General features: G+C 38.7%; 2 protein-coding genes and 1 pseudogene across 3 annotated transcripts; all 3 read right to left on the bottom strand.

The window, feature by feature from the left end:
* Nucleotides 1–1,992: 1,992 nt before the first annotated feature.
* Nucleotides 1,993–3,260, bottom strand: LOC139546909 (glucagon-1-like). The gene is made up of 4 exons (XM_071355840.1): nt 3,187–3,260; nt 2,924–3,029; nt 2,655–2,810; nt 1,993–2,263 (listed from the first exon to the last, which is right to left on the bottom strand). Exons 2-4 carry the CDS (start codon nt 3,016–3,018, stop codon nt 2,143–2,145), a joined length of 372 nt encoding a protein of 123 aa, XP_071211941.1. The 5' UTR covers nt 3,019–3,029; nt 3,187–3,260; the 3' UTR covers nt 1,993–2,142.
* A 451-nt stretch (nt 3,261–3,711) lies between these two features.
* On the bottom strand, nt 3,712–14,429 carry fap (fibroblast activation protein, alpha). 2 transcript variants are annotated; one of them, XM_071355837.1, is made up of 27 exons: nt 14,356–14,429; nt 14,083–14,194; nt 13,771–13,855; nt 12,725–12,817; nt 12,493–12,587; nt 12,296–12,370; nt 12,156–12,208; nt 11,993–12,065; nt 11,244–11,364; nt 10,981–11,135; nt 10,682–10,779; nt 10,429–10,558; nt 10,208–10,246; nt 10,013–10,111; nt 9,826–9,896; nt 9,661–9,714; nt 9,282–9,406; nt 8,744–8,794; nt 8,525–8,623; nt 8,074–8,143; nt 7,789–7,983; nt 7,469–7,523; nt 7,251–7,350; nt 7,058–7,116; nt 5,258–5,330; nt 4,965–5,038; nt 3,712–4,580 (listed from the first exon to the last, which is right to left on the bottom strand). In XM_071355837.1, the coding sequence occupies exons 2-27, from the start codon at nt 14,083–14,085 to the stop codon at nt 4,473–4,475; spliced, it is 2,253 nt and encodes a 750-aa protein (XP_071211938.1). In that variant the 5' UTR covers nt 14,086–14,194; nt 14,356–14,429; the 3' UTR covers nt 3,712–4,472. The 2 variants fall into 2 exon arrangements, with proteins under 2 accessions (XP_071211938.1, XP_071211939.1); XM_071355838.1 differs by lacking the exon at nt 8,744–8,794 and having other exon boundaries at nt 14,083–14,411.
* The window catches only part of LOC139547123 (interferon-induced helicase C domain-containing protein 1-like), a 25,622-nt pseudogene continuing 19,105 nt past the window's right edge, over nt 14,111–20,627 (bottom strand).

Here is a 20,627-nt window from a genome sequence, read left to right as displayed (position 1 = left end):
TTAATTCAACAACAAAAGAACCCCCAAATTTTGATTACGACAAATGCCAAGTATAACCCTTAGAGATTTGGAATATAAATAGAATTGAGCGGGCAGGCTTTTAAAAAAAATCAACAGATGCTTTTTGATGCACTAGCTGACAGCTTAGAAAGGTATAGCATCCCAAAGCATGACATATATCTGGCTCATGTGACTAGTTTGTTTCCGTGCCAGGAAGACCCAGGAAGTGACGCCTGATTGACCACTGATCTCTGCCAGGCTGTCATTGAGATAGTATTGTCTATTGGTTTCCTCAAGTGTCCTTGCTGCCGGTGCTACATCGGTAAAATGTGTTATGACGCTAAATTAGCAGATGTGACAGCACGTCGTTCCATTACCTGATTGAAATCCCTGGGTGTGTTTTCCTCTTGGTGATACGGCTGTCCTCAAGGCTGATTGATTTGGGTTCCACCTCCGTGAATACAGGGTCTCTACTTGAACATGATGTCCTTGAAGTGTTACTAATATATAATACAATTAAATGTATTATAAAAGTAAGGATTATATTTTCACTTAATTTTTGTTTATGGGTTCATTTTATAATGCATCTCTCTTGTTAATGTTTATATTTTTATATTTTTATTTTAAAAAATTATGGCAAGATTAACGATTTATCAAAGGCCCTATGCAGTCCAAAAAATGTGTTGGGGCATGGACTCTACAAGGTGTCGAAAGCGATCAACAGGGATGCTGGCCAATGTTGACTCCAATGCTTCCCAAAGATGTGTCAAGTTGGCTGGATGTCCTTTGTGTGGTGGACCATTAATGATAAACACAGGAAAATGTTGAGTGTGAAAAACCCAGCAGCATTGCATTTCTTGACACAAACCGGTGCGCCTGTCACCTACTACCATACCCCGTTCAATGGCACCTAAATATTTTGTCTTGCCTATTCACTCTCTGAATGACACACATACACAATCCATGTCTCAATTGTCTCAAGGCTTAAAAATCCTTCTTTAACCTGCCTCCTCCCCTTCATCTACACTGATTGAAGTGGATTTAACAAGTGACATCAATAAGGGATCATAGCTTTCAACTGGATTCACCTGGTCAGTCTATATCATGCAAAGAGCAGGTATTCTTAATGTTTTGTACACTCAGTGTATATATCCACACTATGATGTTGGAATAATATTGTGAAATTGTGCTAATGCCCATTTTAAATTTCAACTTTATTTAACTAAGTCAGTTAAGAACAAATTCTTATTTACAATGATGGCCTACCGGGTTAACTGCCTTGTTCAGGGGTAGAATGACAGATTTTTACCTTGTCAGCTCGGGAATTCGATCCAGCAACCTTTCGGTTACTGGCCCAGCGCTCTAACCACTAGGCTACCTGCCTCCCCTTTTTGTGTTAGAAGTTGTTTGAAAAGACCGCCTGACATTTCAGCCTGAGTTTTGGCCTGCCTGGTGACATCACCAGGTGGTAAATTAGTTAATATACCAATAAGAAAGAGTTCCAAACCTCTCTGCCAATAACAGCTAGTTTACAGTTTCCCCTCCTCACTCAGACCACTACCAGACAATCCTATCAAGATTCTTGCTTGATAAATTGCTCTTTGCTAAAAAAGCAATTTTTGTTTATTTTTGCCAATTTTAAATGAAAACACTCACAGTAAGGTACTTAATTGTTAGCCAGAAATGACTTGATATTGAGCTAGAAATGGCTGCATTGGACCTTTAAAATGTTTCTACCAAAAATTAGCAAGGTACAGGTGACAGATTTTGGGCCAGTTTTACCAACATTTTGCACCTGTTATTTTTAGGAGAGTGAAAGAAAATCTCACTCTCAGGCTACTCGTTAACCATAATATCTTATTCCTCTCCTTTTGTATCACTTCGAACATCTTGCCGCTGATGTTTAAGTACAGAGTGAAGCATTTAGATAATACATTGTCACCATTTTCTGTTAATAACAACCAAAACATTAGCAATTGACAGACAACAGAATTTCTTGTCAGGGGATTTATTAGCATGACCAGAGGACGATACAGGTTATAAAACATGAAATGGAACACGGGGGTCATTCTGGATGAGTTGCATTCTCTCTTGACTGCAGGGACATAAGACACTGGGACTCTGTGGCTGAGCAGAGGAGCCCTACTCTCGTCTGCCTCGGCCATTCTTCAGCCAGGACACAAACTCCTTGGCTGCCTGGTCCTGCAGGTAGGAGCTCACGTCGCTGGTGTAGGTACCCTCTGCATGCCGTTTGATGGGACCACTGAAAACACATGGAGAGATTTTATAGTGTTGATAATAACTATTTATAATTGATAATATATAATTGATAATATAAGCAAATTGATTCACTGTGCATTGTTAAGCTGATGTAGTAAGGTTTTACTGAGCTGTAACTTAAAACCATATAAAACCAAGATAATCACCAACATGCAGTAAATATCTGCAGTATGTCATGAAGTGTAGCAGAAGCTTATCTTTGGTTACAGCGCAGCAAAAACATTTGACATTTCACTAGCCATATCTCTTATTATAACTACTGCATTCATACAGTTTCAGCTAAAGTTGTCTCATATTGGAAGATGATCCACTGCATTGTGAAATGGAATGAGGAAGACCGACAGGCAGCAGGGGAAGAAGAAAAAGACACTCACCCACTTCTCTTGGAGTTCATTAGCCACTGGACAAAGTCTTGTGCTCGTCTCGACTCAAGATATTTACTGTAGTCGTTAGAGAATGTTCCCTCTGAATGTCTCTTCATGTTTGAAAGCTCCCTTGGCTCACCGAACATAGAGTCCTCTGTCAACAGGCTGAAAAAACAGACAAGTCAGCAGTTATAGGATGATGATTCACAGAGAGAGAGAGAAAGCCTCAACCTGAATGGTGCAGAGTTCAGAAGTTGCTCCGAGTTCGAGGCTCTTACCTAGCGTTGTCCTCTGTGTCCTCCTGTGGGATCTGCCAGCTGCTCTGAACAATGATCAAGAGCAGAAGTCCAGCGAAGGAGTGGGTACTTTTCATCTTTTGACCTCCTAGATATTAGCAGAGAAAAGAGGACGAGCTGTTTCAAATGTCAGCAATTTCAGCCAAACAGCATCATGATAGAAGATAATATAATTCAGAGAAAATTCCCGATGAGAAATATTTCAGCGGTTGAAAAGGAGTATTAGGGGGTTTGGTGCTGCTCACCTGTATTCCCTCTGTTGAGTGTGTGAGAAATGTTGGTCGATGTCTTCTGGCTTCTCTCTCTCTGGTTCCCTGGAGTTGCTTCATGATCCCTTCTAGGTCTGACCAGCCTTTATATAGTTGAGATGAATGACTGTTTACTCAGGTGGCACCTTCCTCACAGACGCACTAGCCCGTTTGTTACTCTCAATCCATTAGTCAGAACTCGACTCAATGCACTGGATAGATTTGCAGTCCATCTTTGTTCAAAAGGAGATGTGGAAATGTCCAGAGTTAAAAGCTGTCACTTAGGTGTCGAAATCAAACATGATTTCATCCTGTCCAACAAATCCAAATACTTATATAACCATCCGCCACCTGTGTTCAGATAACCTGGTTTGCACTGCAGGTTCAGTGTTTATGGAATATTTCTGAATATTTCTGAATATGGAGTTAAACTGTAAAACATGTTTTTCCAGCATATTATCCCTAAGTAGAATTTAGTGAATTATCTGCTTCTTAGGTGATTAAGGCACAAATACAATGTTCTTCAGTTTTATATTCAGTTTTTTATTTGTTCAATACTCTTATGATAATATGCAAAACACACAGTCTGTATCAATAAGATGTCCAGAGTGAACAATCATATACCATCAGATCTTTTCACAAATTTCTAATAAGCATACATATACATAATTTCCCTTTTTTCTACCGAATAAACAGGATACAGAAGTGTATCAAACATGCTAGAAAGATAATGAATTCCAAAATGTCTGTCAATATATGTTTGTCAATATATCTCTCGCTAAGATGTGTTCCTTTTGAACACATGTAAGGACAATTAACAGTCTTTGTCAACATTTTCAAACGAGAAAATGGCTATAACCATATTTAAATTCCACATGCAATTACATCTGACATACAATGTAAAATACAAACAAGATTTGAACATTACACAACAAATTCAGTGCAGTAACAATTTTAACCAATATTACTGAAGTCATTGATATGAAATACCATTATACCAACATGCAATGGCTTTGAGTACATAGTGGTGAATTCAATGGTCACATTTTTGTCTATGATCAGCACAATCATTTCATATCAAACACAAATAGTCATTACAAGCAACAACATATTAATTACAGTATATAACTTATTTTTAAAAATACAGACTTCAATAGCATGGAATCCTCTGTCCAGAATATCATCAATAAAGAAAAGCGGTCAACATTTTTATTGTAGCAATATACTATATAAATGCTGCCGTACTGATACAATGAAAAGGCATCGAACTTAGTCAGGGGTTATTAGATCGACTTGGGTTTGACAAGACATTTCTGTAAGAATTGACTCATGTGGGTGTAGAGGTGATGGTAGGCAGGTCCTCCAAGTCCGTGATCCCTGTCAGTGTACCACTGAAAAGAATCCAAAAACACACAATTACTATTATTCTAGATAAGGTGTTGGACATAGGTTAGACTCCAGGCCTCACTCACAGGTGAAAGTCTGTAGCAGAGGCTAGATATAGATTATAGACAGGTCATATATCATATAATTATATTATATATACCGATAAGCTAGTGAAGGACATCTAAAATGTCTTATAGACTGTAAAATTTGTGTAATTAAAGTTGTAACACACAGTACTAACTCTCCAAAATATTCTTGCACGTACTGTACTTACCCCTGGGACTATCAAACAAGGGCTTTATCAAAAATAGGCATACTGTCAGACTCCAAGTGCAACACGTCATCCCCACCACCCCTCTCAGGTAGTCCTCCCCAAAACCAACATTTACCATCGCCTCAAAGTCAACTTGCTGGACAACCAGGGCTTTGGAGATCTGTGCAGATTGCTGGAAGTGAACATTGTCTACAGGAAAAACAAACTGTTTGTAATACCTGATTGAACAAGGAAGCATATGCATCTGTGAAAATACGATAAATTATTTTGCACAAGATCAGGAGCCTCTTAATGGCTATACGGAATACTGTATCCTATACATTACACATTAGGAATAGAACATTGTGTATGAGTGTGTGGTTGTTTAGAATGTAAAATACAGTATTTCACTGAAACAGAAACACATACCATCAGCTGTCCCATGAACCAGGAGATAGTTCACTGATTTGAAATTCTTTGCTCTACTTGTTACTGTGGAATTCTGTTGGAATAGAAAGTTGTTTGTATGTGGACACAGTTACGGTTGACATACAGTACAACAGATTATGTGACGACTATCCAAATAAAGAGGGACCATGCTTTTTGATGTGTCTGATGTCTTTACCATAGATATAGAATGAATAGAACGGGCTTGGAAGCTCTAACCTGGCAATTTGACTGGTAAACTCATGGGTACACTTGCAATGGCTGCCTGGTATTGTGAGCTAATAATTTCCATGGTAATTTGGAATGTTCTATCAACTGATACTCCGAGTCGATATTCACATAGTAAATAAGGAATTCCCCTCGACGAAGCCCACAAGTTGGGGGAAACAAACATTCTTTCCCATTGACCCCCAGTGTAAAAAAATCCTGACCTACGGTTCGCAATGCTCCCACGTAGGGAAATAGAGACTGCAAGAAGAGCACTGTGGCTTCAGGCTATTCGGCATGGGAGAGTGGGGACCAGGTGGCTACACATAGCTATGTGTGGAAAACATTTAATCACAGGTGAGACTTTTAACTTGTTTAGTATAGTTTGTTTGTAACTTCACTCACTACTTGTAGCTGTATAGTCCATTTGTTTGTGTTGTTGGTCTTGGCTAGCTTAATGTTCTGGTCGGTAGCTAGCTAGCACTCACTCACGTGGCTGCTAGCATCCTCATGAAAAGGGGCATGAGGGAAGCCCTACAATATTACGTTTATATAACTAGTGAGAATAGTTAGGGCAATGTAGAAGGGAGTAGGGCAATGTTGAAAAGTCATCTTTAGACATGTTTTACTTTTCTTAAATGTAGTTTTGTAATTTGACTAAAACAAACAGACAAGAAAATTGCACTTGGAAAAAGAGTATGTTTTTGCTGTGAGCCAATGTGGTAACCTAGGTAACCACAGGTTATTTTCCTCAGAGGCGGGCGGGGCCGCGACGTTCTATTTAATACGAACTGGGACTATGCTGGATTGCCATGGTAAAGCACAATGTTCATTCAAATGATGCTAACTGTTGTGACTCAACAAATCACAGCACAAATTGAAGGTTACACTTCCTGCATGGGTCTAGGTTGAAGATGGGAAGGTTAAGACAGCATAATAATTTCAGGCGGAAGCGTTTGAAAATAAACAAATTAATGAGACCAGCGCCATCGCTGGATTCTACAGGATTAGCATCGAAAATGTGACCAGTGGTTGGAAAATCTAGTAATAAAGTGGCTGTAGATCATTTTTTAAATGTCTAAACTACTAGAATGACAGTAAGGCAGTTATGCTTGTGTTCGCTGAGTAGTTAGCTGAAATTCATTACGATTGTGTTAATTTTTCACTTTGATGGTGAACTTTCTGTGCTGCTACCATTCACTCCCAGTCATTCTGAATGTGGAAGCTGGTCCCTTGTTGACTAGTGGCACAAAGAGTTATGGGATATTCGAAATCTCTTGTCTTAAACTGTATGTGTTTAACCTAGCATTCGTCTAGGTTGAAGATGACAAAGGTTAAGACAACGGGATCCTAATGTCTCATAACTCTTTGCAACAATGGGTTGCTATGCTAATTAGTAACGGCGCTGGTAGTTAGCAACAAAGATGGTCCCAGATTTGTGACGACATTGTCTTAACCTGTATATTTTTGACCTAGGCATGGGTACACTCAAAATGGCTGCCAGTCCACCCATTATGCCATCACTGACTTGAATGGGGATGGCCGTTCTATTCATTCTATTTCTATGGTCTTTACCTTGTAAGAGTCAGCATTCTCCTCCGGTTTACTCATATAGCGTTCAGTATACACCGAGTCTGGAAAAGGAATATCCAGATAGAGACTGAACTCATATAGGATGAAAGAAACACCGGCTTTTGAAGTTTATGCATGACTAAATCTGTGTTCTCCCTATTTGACCCTTTCTACGATTATACGCACTGATACATACCATAATATTCCCACTTAGCTACTGGGGCAACTGCAATTCCACACTTGAAAACTCCACTTCCAGCACCCAAAGCCATTGACGTGACATAGCCACCATATGACTGAAAAACAGATTATTTCAAACCACATCAATTAGAGTTTAATTCAACAAATACTGTGTATTTACAACAACAGATTTATAAGAAATATTGTCAAAATCAAAAAGAATTTCCAACTTACCCAACCCCATATGGCTATTCGTTCTTTGTCTATAAAGCCCATGTCAATAAATTTTCTAGTGACAAAAAAATATAGATCTTTATATAGCTCTAGCTATATGTCATTAAAAGTGTTGAGCAGATTCAATTGATTGATTGACCATTTTCAAGAGCAACAGATAGCATACTTTAGGATACTCCCAATTCACATTCATTATCAGATATGAATACATTAAGTCTTGTATTTATTATTATTATTATTATATATATTTTTTTTTACATATTATTAAACAGATGTTAGACTTTACACACTGATGTCTCTGTACTTCAATGGCACTTTACCTTGTGGCCGTTATTTGATCTTCCACTTCAAATGTTCCAAGACGTTGGTAGATAGAGTGCATTATTTTGTCACCTTGGTAACCGCTTCCCCTTCCATCGAAACTGGCCACTATGATCCCCTCTGTACTGGAGAGGTACGAACCCCAGTTTAGTCTGTAGCGATAATCTGCCTTCTGACTACAGGGGCCTCCATATCTGTAAGGGAAATAAGTATTTAACAATCACAGCTGGGCTAATTAATTCTCTGCAAATCCTCTTTAAAGATACTTAAGCCTGTATACTTACACATCAATTAGAAGAGGGTACTTTTTGTTCTTTTGGAAATTGGGGGGTAACATCATCTGATACCATAGATCTATTGGCAAAAGGTAGTAAAACATGAGGCCATTAGAAATATAGATGTAGGATCTTAATTTGTTCACCCTGTTGCAGGAGAACATTCCTCCAATGTAATACATTTAAAACGTGTATTGTATTTGAGGTTTAAAAAAGCATCTGAAGTTTTGCAATTTACACTTTGAAATTTTAGACTTTTTCCCTTACACAAGATGTATCAACCCTTACACAAATGTCCATTAATTATAACCCACATAACATTTCAAATTTCCTGTTGCTACAGGATTATTTTTCTGTTGTACTGTAGCAAACTGGCATAAATTAAGATCCTACATCTGCACATTTGATTATGCATGGCATGATTTGATTGGATCCACCAGTCTCTAAAACTATCACTCACCAAATCCTGCTACCCTCAGGGTCCCACGCAGCATGGTTGGCATTTGGAATTCTTTTAGCATTTCTTCAAGATCTTTGTTGTCACGAAGAACCAGGAGCTCTAACACAAAACAACTTCATCAATTGAATCAGAAGTTCCCCGTTTACGGTAAAGATTCATGAACCTGTATATTGCTGAGTTACAAAGAGTATCTTCAAAGTACTGGTACTTTTTGCATACCTTTACCTGAGCCTCTATTGTCCATGAGTGTGAACAATGGTGTTCCAGGTCCTGTAAAGAAACAATCAGCGCACACAATACAGTATGACATCACGTAGGCTAATTGTTCACCACGTAACCTCAGGTACAAGCTGACCTAGAGGTCAGAGGTCAGAACTGAGACTGCGGCTTCATCCCAAATGGTACCTTATTCCCTATGGACCCTGGTCAAAAGTAGTGCACTACATAGGGAATTATGTGGTGTTGTGTTGTCTCTCTTGTCGTGATGTGTGTTTTGTCCTATATTTTTATTTTTCCCAGCCCCCATCCTCGCAGGAGGCCTTTTGACTTTTGGTAGGCTGTCATTGTAAATAAGAATTTGTTCTTAACCAACTTGCCTAGTTAAATAAAGGTTAAATTGAAAATAAAATAAAAATAAGGTGTCATTTGGGACACTTCCTGTATCACTTATTGATACTCCGCACCCCAGTTATTTTTTTAAGCATTGATCACGAATGGGTTAGTGCTCAGGATGTGAATGGGGAATGGGGTAACTGACCATAGCAGTCCATGCGGTAGTAGGAGGCATCGTAGCTGAAGTAGGCTGAGTTGTACTGACACCTGTCCTTATACAGGCCACAGGTGAGGCACTGGGGAGCCGAGGGGCTCCTTCCGATCATAACCCTGACAAACAAACAAACACAGGTTCATACGAGTTAACATTGCTGTCTGAATAACGAAAATATTTACGGTAGCAATTGAACATACTTTTATGGTCTATTTTGTATTCAGAATGATTAAGAATTTAGGGAAAGCACTTTAAATGAAATATCTATGGGGATCATGAGAAACACATCAAAAACAATATGGTCATAGTGATAGATAAATACTAAATGTACTCTATTCTGTTATCGAATTAAATTAAATGTATTTCTTACTTGTATAGATTTCTCTGTCCAGGCTTTCCTTGGTACTCATTACTTACATAGTATCTGTGAAAATGAAACGATAGTGAAGAAGCATTCTGAAGGAGCAACACACATGACATAGTTTATAATGATACTTTTCTAGTTCTTACATACATCTTGTGCATCTGTACTTACATAGCGTCTTTGGTGAGTTTTGAAATGTAGATGACCTCCCACTTGCCTGAGGTAATGGGTGTTGCCTTGCCCTTTGGAATGATATGCACTTTCATAGGTACTGCATTCTGATATTGCTAACATTTACATGCAAGTAAGCACTTTTTGATTTTGATGAAACAATGACTTTGAGGAATAAAATACTTACATCTTTCACATGGTGAAGGTGCTTATAACCGTAAGTGTCACTCATCACTTTGTAGAAACTGATATGATCCTCTGCAAACATAGGTTGGAGAGGAACATACTGGAAAGTTGAAATAATTGATTATTAGAAAACAAAATATTTCAGAACCTAGATTTAGTTCTCATGGTTCTTTCAGTATACAGTATGTGAACTTACTTGGCCAACCCAACCCGTCTTGCTAATTTGTTCATATTTCTAAAAGAAAAAAATACAAATATTTGATTACATTTATTCCTATTAGGCCTATACAGTTACAGAATGCTTCACACAGTAACATTCCTGGAGTTAATGTCGAAAAACACACAATCCTCTGTTCACTGAGTGCTGTTGTCTACCAATGAGCTCACCCACAGAGTCTGAGGTGAGGTGACAAGTACCTGGTTCTCATTCCAGTTGTTTCCGTCAAAGTCATAGATCTGTAAAAGGACATGGTTCTGCTTCCTCTTGGTCCACTGAACAGCGATGCGCTCATCCGTCACCCAAGTGACTGAACTCAAATAGTGATCACTGGGAGAAAAACAACACAAAGTGACAGGTTTATATCACCCTTTTTACATGTGATTGATATTGACTATCCTTGACTATTTAAACCACTACAAATGTATATTAAAGTATGAAATTATACTGTACCCTGCACCAATGGAATCTGGCACCACCACCTGTGTCCGTCTTGATGGATTTATTGTGTCCACTACAAACAGCTTTGCCTTAGGATTAGTTGAGCCAGCCTTGATAGGAGATAACATGCATAACAAAAACTCGATATCTTCAAAAATCATGAGCATTTTTTAAGGGTACAGTACATATAATTCACATACTGTGTGTATAATCATGGTATATTGACCTATTACGTGCTATCAGTGGTATGTCTCTCATTCTTATGACATTCATACCATGCATTAAAAAAGGCACATATTACAACATCCCACCTTGGGGTATGGGACAACCACTGTACTGGGGTATTGTCCATTTCCATACAAAGAGTACTCGATCGTGTGGACCTCTGTGTCATTAAACTCAGCATAAGCCAGATACTTTCCAGTTGGTGACCACCATATTGCCTCGTTCGATGAGAAAACCTCCTCTGAAAAAAAGAGGAAGAAATCAAGTTACCCAAAAGCCTTGTGTGTGATGAAACCCACCTCATCCCTTCCCCCTAAAATGAAATGGGTCAATGTTACTTAATACCCACCCTCATATACCCAGTCAGGGGCACCGTTAAGAATCTGATTCTCTTTTCCATTATGGGTCACTTGTATGGCTTCAGCAGTGGCGTTGGGTTTCAAATAAATGTTGTAATTCCAGACGTAAGCCTGGCAGAGAGATCAGCAGTCAAGTTAATGTCAGCATTCCATTGACTTTAGTTCATACTAGAGACAGCCTACTTCCTCTACAGTGGTTTTATTCCCTGGCATCCTATTCCAGATTCTTTTGGTTAGTGCAGCAGCTAATCCCACTGTGTTTTGCATCTCTCTGGGCCAACGCCCATTCTCGCCATGGGAGAGAGAGCTAATTATGGTGCCAGCAGTTTGCAAAAACCTAGCAGGATACTAGTGAGCAGATGAACGATGCAATAGCAATGACATTAAATACACTCCAGCCTCTTTTCTCATTATACACTTGTTATAATTACCAAGGGCCTCAGAGGACTTTTAGTCAGGTAACAAATTTTGTTTTTTTTCAAATAAAACTTAGGTTATAATCTGATTTATTGATCTGATCTTGTTAGATATTGTCCATGGATAGACTTGAATTTGTATTTTATAGTGTATACACATGACTTTGAACACCCGTGTGCATCCCAAATGGTACCCTATTCCCTACACAGTACACTACTTCCCTATGGGCCCTGGTCAACAGTAGTGCACTAAATAGGGAATATGGTGCCATTTGGGACATACTTCCCTAGATAGTGTATCAGACTGGTTTTTAATCACTCACCAGTTTGTTTCCTGTTGGTGCCCAGGCAAAGTATTGCACAACTTGTGGAATGTTCACAGACTTGAGAAATGTTCTGGGAGAAAGAGATGGAAACAACAGGTCTTTAGTGATAGAGGAGTAGTTGAGGCTGGCACTTCCACTGGGAAAACAGAGATGTACTTACGAACTGTCATAATCATAGATGGAGTAAGAGGCTGTGAATGAATGTCTCCATTGCTGTAAACACATGATACAGTAAATCAGTGTTGTGTATTCAAAAAGACACCCCATGATCAAACTATAAACAATCATTCAATATATTACCTTGGAGTAGTTGCTCTCAAAGCAGATGTATTTCCGATCAGCAGAAATAATATAGTCTGTGGCATACACTTGTTCCTATGACATAAACATTTTAAATATAAAATGCATTATTGACATTATTATAATGTCAATACATTATTCGCTTTGAAAGATACTACGGGTGATTTAAAATGCTCTCTGCGTGAAAAATATCTTACAAATGTGTTGTTGCTTATATATTCAAAGAAATCCCCTGTTTCAGCATTGTGAAGCATAATGTTGCCTTGTCTCGTTTTATGCACGTATTCGTTATCTATAGGAGAATGAGACAGAAATGTAACTTTTTGAGACATGATCAAAATGCAGGCCCCTTAAAATCAAAACAGATAATGACAAGGAATGCATGCATACACTTTTAGAAGCAATTGAATAAAGAAAACAATGCAATACCTGATATCCACCGCAAATTATATATTTTATACCTAATTGTGTCATTGAAATAATCTGCCAGGGTAAAAGGCCTCTTGGAGCCTCCGTCCTCTCCTGAAACATGAAAATGTACTTGAATTAGTGACAGATGCATTTTACTTGAATCAACAACTGCAAATATTGCTTTGTTGATAATCAAACAATATGCTAATACTTTCCACAAAAGTGGATATCTTCAACAAATCCTTGGAAATTGTACACTACTACAGTTGAAGTCGGAAGTTTACATACACCTTAGCCAAATACAATTAAACTCAGTTTGAAACAATTCCTGACGTTTAATCCTAGTAAAGATTCCCTGTTTTAGGTCAGTTAGGATCACCACTTTATTTTAAGAATGTGACATGTCAGAATAATAGTAGAGAGAATGATTTATTTCAGCTTTTATTTCTTTCATCACATTCCCAGTGTGTCAGAAGTTTACATACACTCAATTAGTATTTGGTAGCATTGCCTTTAAATTGTTTAACTTGGGTCAAACATTTCGGGTAGCCTTCCACAAGCTTCCCACAATAAGTTGGGTGAATTTTAGCCCATTCCTCCTGACAGAGCTGCTGGTGTATGTAAACTTCCGACTTCAACTGTACATCCAAAAAGGCAATAGCAATCACTTGGTGGCGCCACATGGTTATCACTATATTGTATAGTAGGCCTACTTGAATTGTAAATGTTCGCGTTTGTGGTTCAATAACCCCCCATCCTATCTCATCTTTGGATTTAATGATTCAAGAAACGTAAATAATTCTAGAACAGACAAATTAATGCTCACATTGGAAGTTTCAGTGAAACAATAACACAACAATCTGAGTATTGTTGGTTATTTATGATGACTGACTTAATGAAACTTGGTGAAGTTGTACAACGCTTCGTCAGCAAACGATCATCATAAGTCACTGTCAACTCAGTGGACACCATAGTGTGAAAATTGTTTACAGAGTGAATGGAAACCATATCTCATTGCATTAAATGTTGAAATCATACTTTTATGATAAAATAAAGCAACTTACTATTCAGATATATTGCCATGGGGACAGTTATTAAAGTGATGACGACAGCCGCCCCCACAACCGCCCAAAGCACCTTGCCGCAGCCCTGTTAAAGGTGAGGGACGAGGGTGACAAAATGTTGCAAAAAGTTCTTTGTGAATTATAAAGTAGTCTATTATAGTCTTGGAGGAGAACTCACTGGCATTCTATCTATATCTTTTCGGTTTTCATATTTTCTTATTAATATGATTACATATTAATAAGACTTGTCATTTAAAGAAACACAGTTAACTTCGCAATTGTATGTATTTCTAATGCATTCGTTTCACTGACCATAGTAGCACCGATGATGTATCGGCATTCACCCGGGAGTGGACATGCAGCTCTCAACCTGAGGAATCCGGTTCGCTGACGTGGAGTGACAGCCGACTTCTTCGCACTCTCTCTGGATGTCAAACAATTAACATAGCGCAGAAAAAATATATAGATTCTTGATTAAACTGTAACATAAGCAGCAGAAAATAAACAATGTTACTCCGTCCGAGTTGAATATAGCGTCCCTTGTACTCCAGAGTGCATCCGTAAGGAAGAGTTGGAAATTCTTACTAGTCACAGGGATGCCTCCTCGAAGTCAGCAGCCCACATAACTTTCCGATGGCGCCGAATTTGTGAAGATTTAGGAAGTGACTTTTCCATTCAGCGCATATCATAAATCGTCCAGTTATTATCAGTGAACTTTGTTAAGCTTTGCAATTATATAGAATACATTTGCAATCTGTGGATTTCTATGTATTTTGTGGATAAATAACCAGTAATTTGTATATCTGTAAAGTCCAAATATTTGTACATCGTTTACACACCATGCAGAAATAATTGAAAGCAAACACACATCAAAGCAGATTCTGCCCCAGTTTATTGTCTCCTCATACACTTTACACATGGCAGGAATTTGTGTTTTGGAAATATACAGAAAGCTATGCATTCAGGATAAACATTCAACAAAACAATAACCAAGGGGCAAAGTCATAAGCATGCAATTTATAAGGCAAGCCCTCATATCATTTTTTTTTATTACTCCCTGAACTATCAAATCACAGTAACCAGGGTAACACATACCTGTGACATTGACAAAGGGATAAGTGAATTTACCATCAATCTTAATGCGATGTGTACTTATTAATCTATTTTCCAGCAGCAGAGGAAAATCACCAAAAAACACCACCTGTTTTCTGTATGTCAGATCTAACGTGAGCATGTGTGCCAACAGGTGCACTGTAGTGAGGAAGTACCACAGGGACCAGGGAAACACCAGAGGATCCCAAAGGAGAGGAAGTGTGAAGAAGTTCATTATCATCTTTAGTTTGATCCATTCCGGTTAGAGAGTTCGGCCAGTAACCGAAAGGTCACTGGTTCGAATAGCCCGACCTGACAAGGTGAAAAGTCTGTTAATGTGCCCTTGAGCAAGGCACTTAAGCCTAATTTGCTCCATGAGTGACTTACTACTATGGTTGACCCTGTAAAACAATACATTTGACTGCACCTATCCAGGGTATGTGACAATAATTGTGTAATTATGTTGTTACTGACGGAAGCAAATGCAGTGTCTGACACATTAATAGCTCATCTAGGAGCACAGATCAAGCACAATTGTGAAATGTTTGCACATCATATTCAACTAGTCATCTTCCTCTCTCAGCTCTCTTCCTGCTAAACCATTTTTTCCCCAAGTCAGTGAGTAAGCATGGAAATATCTAGGGCACATAGTTATAAGTAATGGAATCTTTTCTCTAGGATCCCTTTTTTTATTCAAGCATATTATTCAATGGATTCAACATTTACTGATTGCATAATTCAATTTATTGACAATGACTATGATTAATTTCATTGCAATTGGCAACTTGTTAAAAGAAAGAAGAAGGCATCTGTAACCCCCAATATCATTGCGCATTTAACGGTCTTCGCAATAAAAAATATAAAAGTCACACACAGTTTGAACATGTGCAATTTGCAGGGAAAATAAGGCTGATTTATTAAGTCCAACTACCAAAGGTACAGGGAGCATCACGCATTTATTTCGATCCTTACTATTTGCCAACAATTCTTGTAGCTACCATGTTATACAGTGATTCTTCATCCTCTGAGCTTCGACCACAGATTGAGCATGTTCAGCATCGTCAGAGGCAGGTAACTGGATACCCAGCTCACTCCACTTGTTGATGTTCTTCTTCTTCTCATCACACGTCACCAGGAAGTACCTCAATTCAACGGTAGAGCATTATTGAACCCCATCTCTGCAGGAAATATACACTGAGAGTACAAAACATTAGGAACACCTTCTCTTTCCATGACATGGACTGACCAGGTGAATACAGGTGAAAGTTATGATCCCTTATTGATGTCACTTGTTAAATCCACTTCAATCAGTGTAGATGAAGTGGAGGAGACCGGTTAAATAAGTATTTAAGTGCCTTTGAATGGGGTATGGTAGTAGGTGCCAGGCACAGCGGTTTGAGTGTGTCTAGAACTGCAACGCTGCTGGATTTTTTTCACACTCAACTTTTTCTTGTGTGTATAAAGAATGGTCCACCACCCAAAGGACATCCAGCCAACTTGACACAACTGTGGGAAGCATTGGAGTCAACATAGTCCAGCATCCTTGTGGAACGGTTTCGACACCTTGTAGAGGCCATGCCCCGACAAATTGAGGCTGTCTGAGGGCAAAAGGGTGTGCAACTTAATATTAGGAATGTGTTCGTAATGTTTTCTACAGTCAGTGTATGGCTTTCCTGCATGTAAAAAGTTCATTTACATTTTCAGGCAAGTGATCATAATCTTCAGGCAACAAAACATACTCCTGATTTGCTAGATGAGCAAGTGTCTTTCAGACTTTAACGTCAAATGTTGTCTATTATAGGTCAACACCAACATCTTTCTCTCTTTACAGAATTAGGACAGGGAATGCATGCTATGAAACGGTCTTGTAGTCCGTTAGCCTCTCAGTAAGTGATGTGCTTTCTCTTTGATTTCTCTTTCGCCGGGAACTTTTCATTCAGACATTGTTTCAGTAGTAACTTAATCTTTTGTTGAGGGTCTGGATTCTGTATCGAGGTATGCATTGTAAATAAAAAATATTGGGTTTTGGGGTATATTTTTCAATTTTCTAACGCTATAACATATGCGTGCATGACAAAAAATATTTACCAACAACTGTGTACTATATATTAGGCTACGATCTTGCACAGGTTGGGTTACTTTGACAAGAGGACAGTGTTTGCAGCAGAACATACTTAAATTGGTGTTTCACGTTGACTGGTTTATTGCAGCTTCCACAGCTGAGCTTCACTTTGGACGGGGTCTCCTATTTCATGCCTTTACGCTTTTTCATGGTTGTTCGCACTCTTTCATCCATGATCGCCTGAATGTGGAATTCCTTAATCTAGCAACAAACAATTGAAACACAATTAGTATATACATTTTTTACATTACGGATGTTGACTCAACTAGGTTTGAGAAGTCAATCAAATCTTAAAAGGATTTTGCTCAATTGCAGGAAAACAATTCATTTAATATCAAGCTGGAAGTTACGATTTGAGAGTGGAGGCATATCCTTTTATCATATTCCGCTTGATCTAATTTCTTGACTTTATCGGTGGCTTTGCTCATTATCTTCTCATGGTACTCACTGACACTCTCGCTCAGCAACCCCAGAACCCTCCCCCGCCACTAAAGTGTAACTACTGTCCTCGCCTCTGCCTCGGGCCTAAGACATAAAAACAGTAAACATGCTCTCATTAAACCATGGCAACGGGAGCTTGAAGTGATGCTAACAGTATGAGGATGTCTACTAACCATTATACCGTGAATACATTGTCTGCTAACCATTATACATTATACACCATTATACTGCTAATACATTATACTATTTATTTATCTCATGTGGCGCATACCAAAGAGTTAGCGGACAATAGAGAATCTTAGTTCATAGTTCTTAGTTAATAATGACACCGTGGATATTGACTAATAATAACATGTTTTTGGCAAAGCCAGTTAACCTTTTAAATCACTGACCAGAATCATAGTGATCTCATTGGTCACAAGCTATCGTATCAAAAAGTTACATGCTGCTATGTCCAGACCGTCTTCAGCTACTGTTGTTGCCATCAGCAAGTTGACCTCCGTGTTCCAAAACTTCCCTTTGTTCTGCCTGATAAACACAAATGTGTGCAAAATAAAATACAGTGCATTTGGAAAGTATTCAGAGACCTTCACTTTTTCCACATTTTGTTGCGTTACAGCCTCATTCTAAAATGTATGATATATTTGTATTTTCTCATCAATCTACACACAATACTCCATAATGACAAAGCGAAAACAGTACATTTTGGCAAGTGTATATATATTTAAAAAAAATACTGTGCAGTGACGCTTCCCATCCAACCTGACAGAGCTTGAGAGGATCTGCAGAGAAAAATGGGAGAAACTCCCCATATATAGGTGTGCCAAGACTCGAGTCTGTAATCGCTGCCAAAGGGGCATCAACAAAGTACTAAGTAAAGGGTCTGAATACTTATGTAAATGTGATATTTCCGTTTTTGCTTTGTCATTATGGGTTTTTGTGTGTAGATTGATGAGGGGAAGAAACAATATAATCAATTTCAAAATAAGGCTGTAACATTACAAAATATGGAAAAAGTCAAGGGGTCTGAATACTCTCCGAATAAAATTGGAAACAGTGCACTCACAGCAGTCATTGGTTTCACTTTAATCTGGTCTCCTCCTCCAATCACATGGCAAGCTTTTACTCAGACTTCCTCAAACTTTGAGTTCTCCTGAACCAATTGAGCTAATGCAATGGTACTGCAATGGGTCTTGGTGAACATGATCCCACTCGCCTTCTCTCTAAATGTAAACTCTGGCAGGATCAGGGTTCTCAACTTAGAGGATATTACATTCATACTGGGGAAGCTTAGCCAATTCCTGCAGTTTCTCTTTGCTATCTGCAAGAAAGTATATTTGGAAGAAAGCCATGCAAAATAGTTAAACTCCCAGACATCAATGTAGGGCTACTTTACAGACTAAAAACACTGGATATACAGTATGCTACCCTTAAAAAGTGTGAAGCGGAATCTCTCTGTGTCGGTCTTAATGATGGCCACCTCGCCCTCAGGGGTCACTTTCTTCTTCAGCTCCTCGTAAAAGTATTTGTCCAGGAACCTGAAGGCATCAGACATGCGTATGGTTTTGCTTAGGTACAGGGCCTAGTTGTACTGCCGTAGATGCTCAGCACAAACTTTCACCTTCTGATTCTCCTCTTTTTCAGCTGTAGGAAAACAGCAGATAATTGCTTTGGAATGTACATTTGGGGTATAACAGGGTGTCATGACACTTGGTATGAAAAATGGTTGAAAAATAATCTTATCGGTAGTACAGTAGAACATGAAATTAAATGTGTAATCTCATCATTTTGTTATTTCCGGACCACCCACTGCTCTAGGTCGCAGGTAGGATTTCAGTATATGCATCTCTTAATTCATTCTCTCTCTCCACTGGAAATAATAAGAGTACCTATTTTCTCTGTTCAGCAGTGGCAATGTTTTAGTGTTGTTGTTTTCCCCAAGGTTTACCGTCACAATTTTATATGAGTCCACGTTTGCACAGATCTACAAAAGACGAAACATGAGTTGAATGAATGAGCAAAAACATCCAAACTAATATGACAAGGTTTCACATATATCAAAAAGCATCTAACTCTGTAATAAAGATTAGCAATTCAATACTTCCAAAGTAGTGTTCCGTTAAATCAATCATATAGATTAGTGATAAAATAAAACAAGAACAACTTTTACATCACCAGTTCAGTGTGACCTGTAGAGAGTTAAAATAAAAAGCTGTTTCCAACATTTTCCTGTGTGGTGAAAGTATGAGAGGCATGGTAAGATTTATGGCTGCCTGGAGTACGGGGGCCATGTGGAACATTGGAAACAGCTTGGCTGAGCAGGGGTTTGCACTGAGCAGTGTACTAACTGAATGAGGGAGGGACTGAGGGAGGGTGGGGAAGTGCTTGACTGGGAGGGAGGAAATTGTTCAATGAACAGAGGGAGGGCAAGAATGAGAATGATGAGGGTGTGTGTCTAGAGAGAGAGAAAGAGGGAGAAAAAAAAGAGATGTAGCTTAGTGCTTAGTGCATGGTATTTACTTGTAGAATGTGCTCCTCGGCTTCCTCCATTTTATTGGCTCCACCAACTTCGGGTGGGATGGCCAAGCCCATGGTCTGTGGGAGGGCCGCTGTATCCTTCTGCTCTTTCCTTAATATGGCTTTTTTGTGCTTCTGCTTCAGGTAACGGATCATACTGTGGTTGTACACTCTTAGAAAAAAAGGTGCTAAGTAGAACCATATAGGGTTCTTCGGTTTGTCCCCATTGGGGAACCCTATTTGGTGCTAGGTAGAACCCTTTGCAGAGGGTTCTCCCTAGAACCCTTCATGTAGGGTTATTCATAGAAACCCCTGTATATGGTTCTAACTAGAACACTCTATGAAGGGTTCTACCAATAACAACGTTATAATTTTAAGGTTTTTCCTAGAACCCTCTATGAAGGGTTCTTCCGAGAACCCTTTTATTTTTGGAGGGTTCTTCCTAGAACCCTCTACTAATGGTTCCACCAGCCTTATTAGCCTTCACTATTTAATTATATATGACAATACATTACATACATTGCCTTCAGAAAGTATTCACACCCCTTGACTTATTCCACATTTTGCTGTGTTACAAGATGGGATTAAAATGGATTAAATTATTATTATTTAAAAAATTGTCAACGATCTACACGAAATACTCTGTAATGTCAAAGTGAAAACATTTTTTATATTATTTTTTACA

This window comes from Salvelinus alpinus, chromosome 20 (assembly GCF_045679555.1).
Source record: "Salvelinus alpinus chromosome 20, SLU_Salpinus.1, whole genome shotgun sequence".
In the NCBI taxonomy this organism is placed as follows: Eukaryota; Metazoa; Chordata; class Actinopteri; order Salmoniformes; family Salmonidae; genus Salvelinus; species Salvelinus alpinus.
Note: the sequence above shows the minus strand (reverse complement) of the source record. Positions and strands in the feature narration are given on the sequence as shown.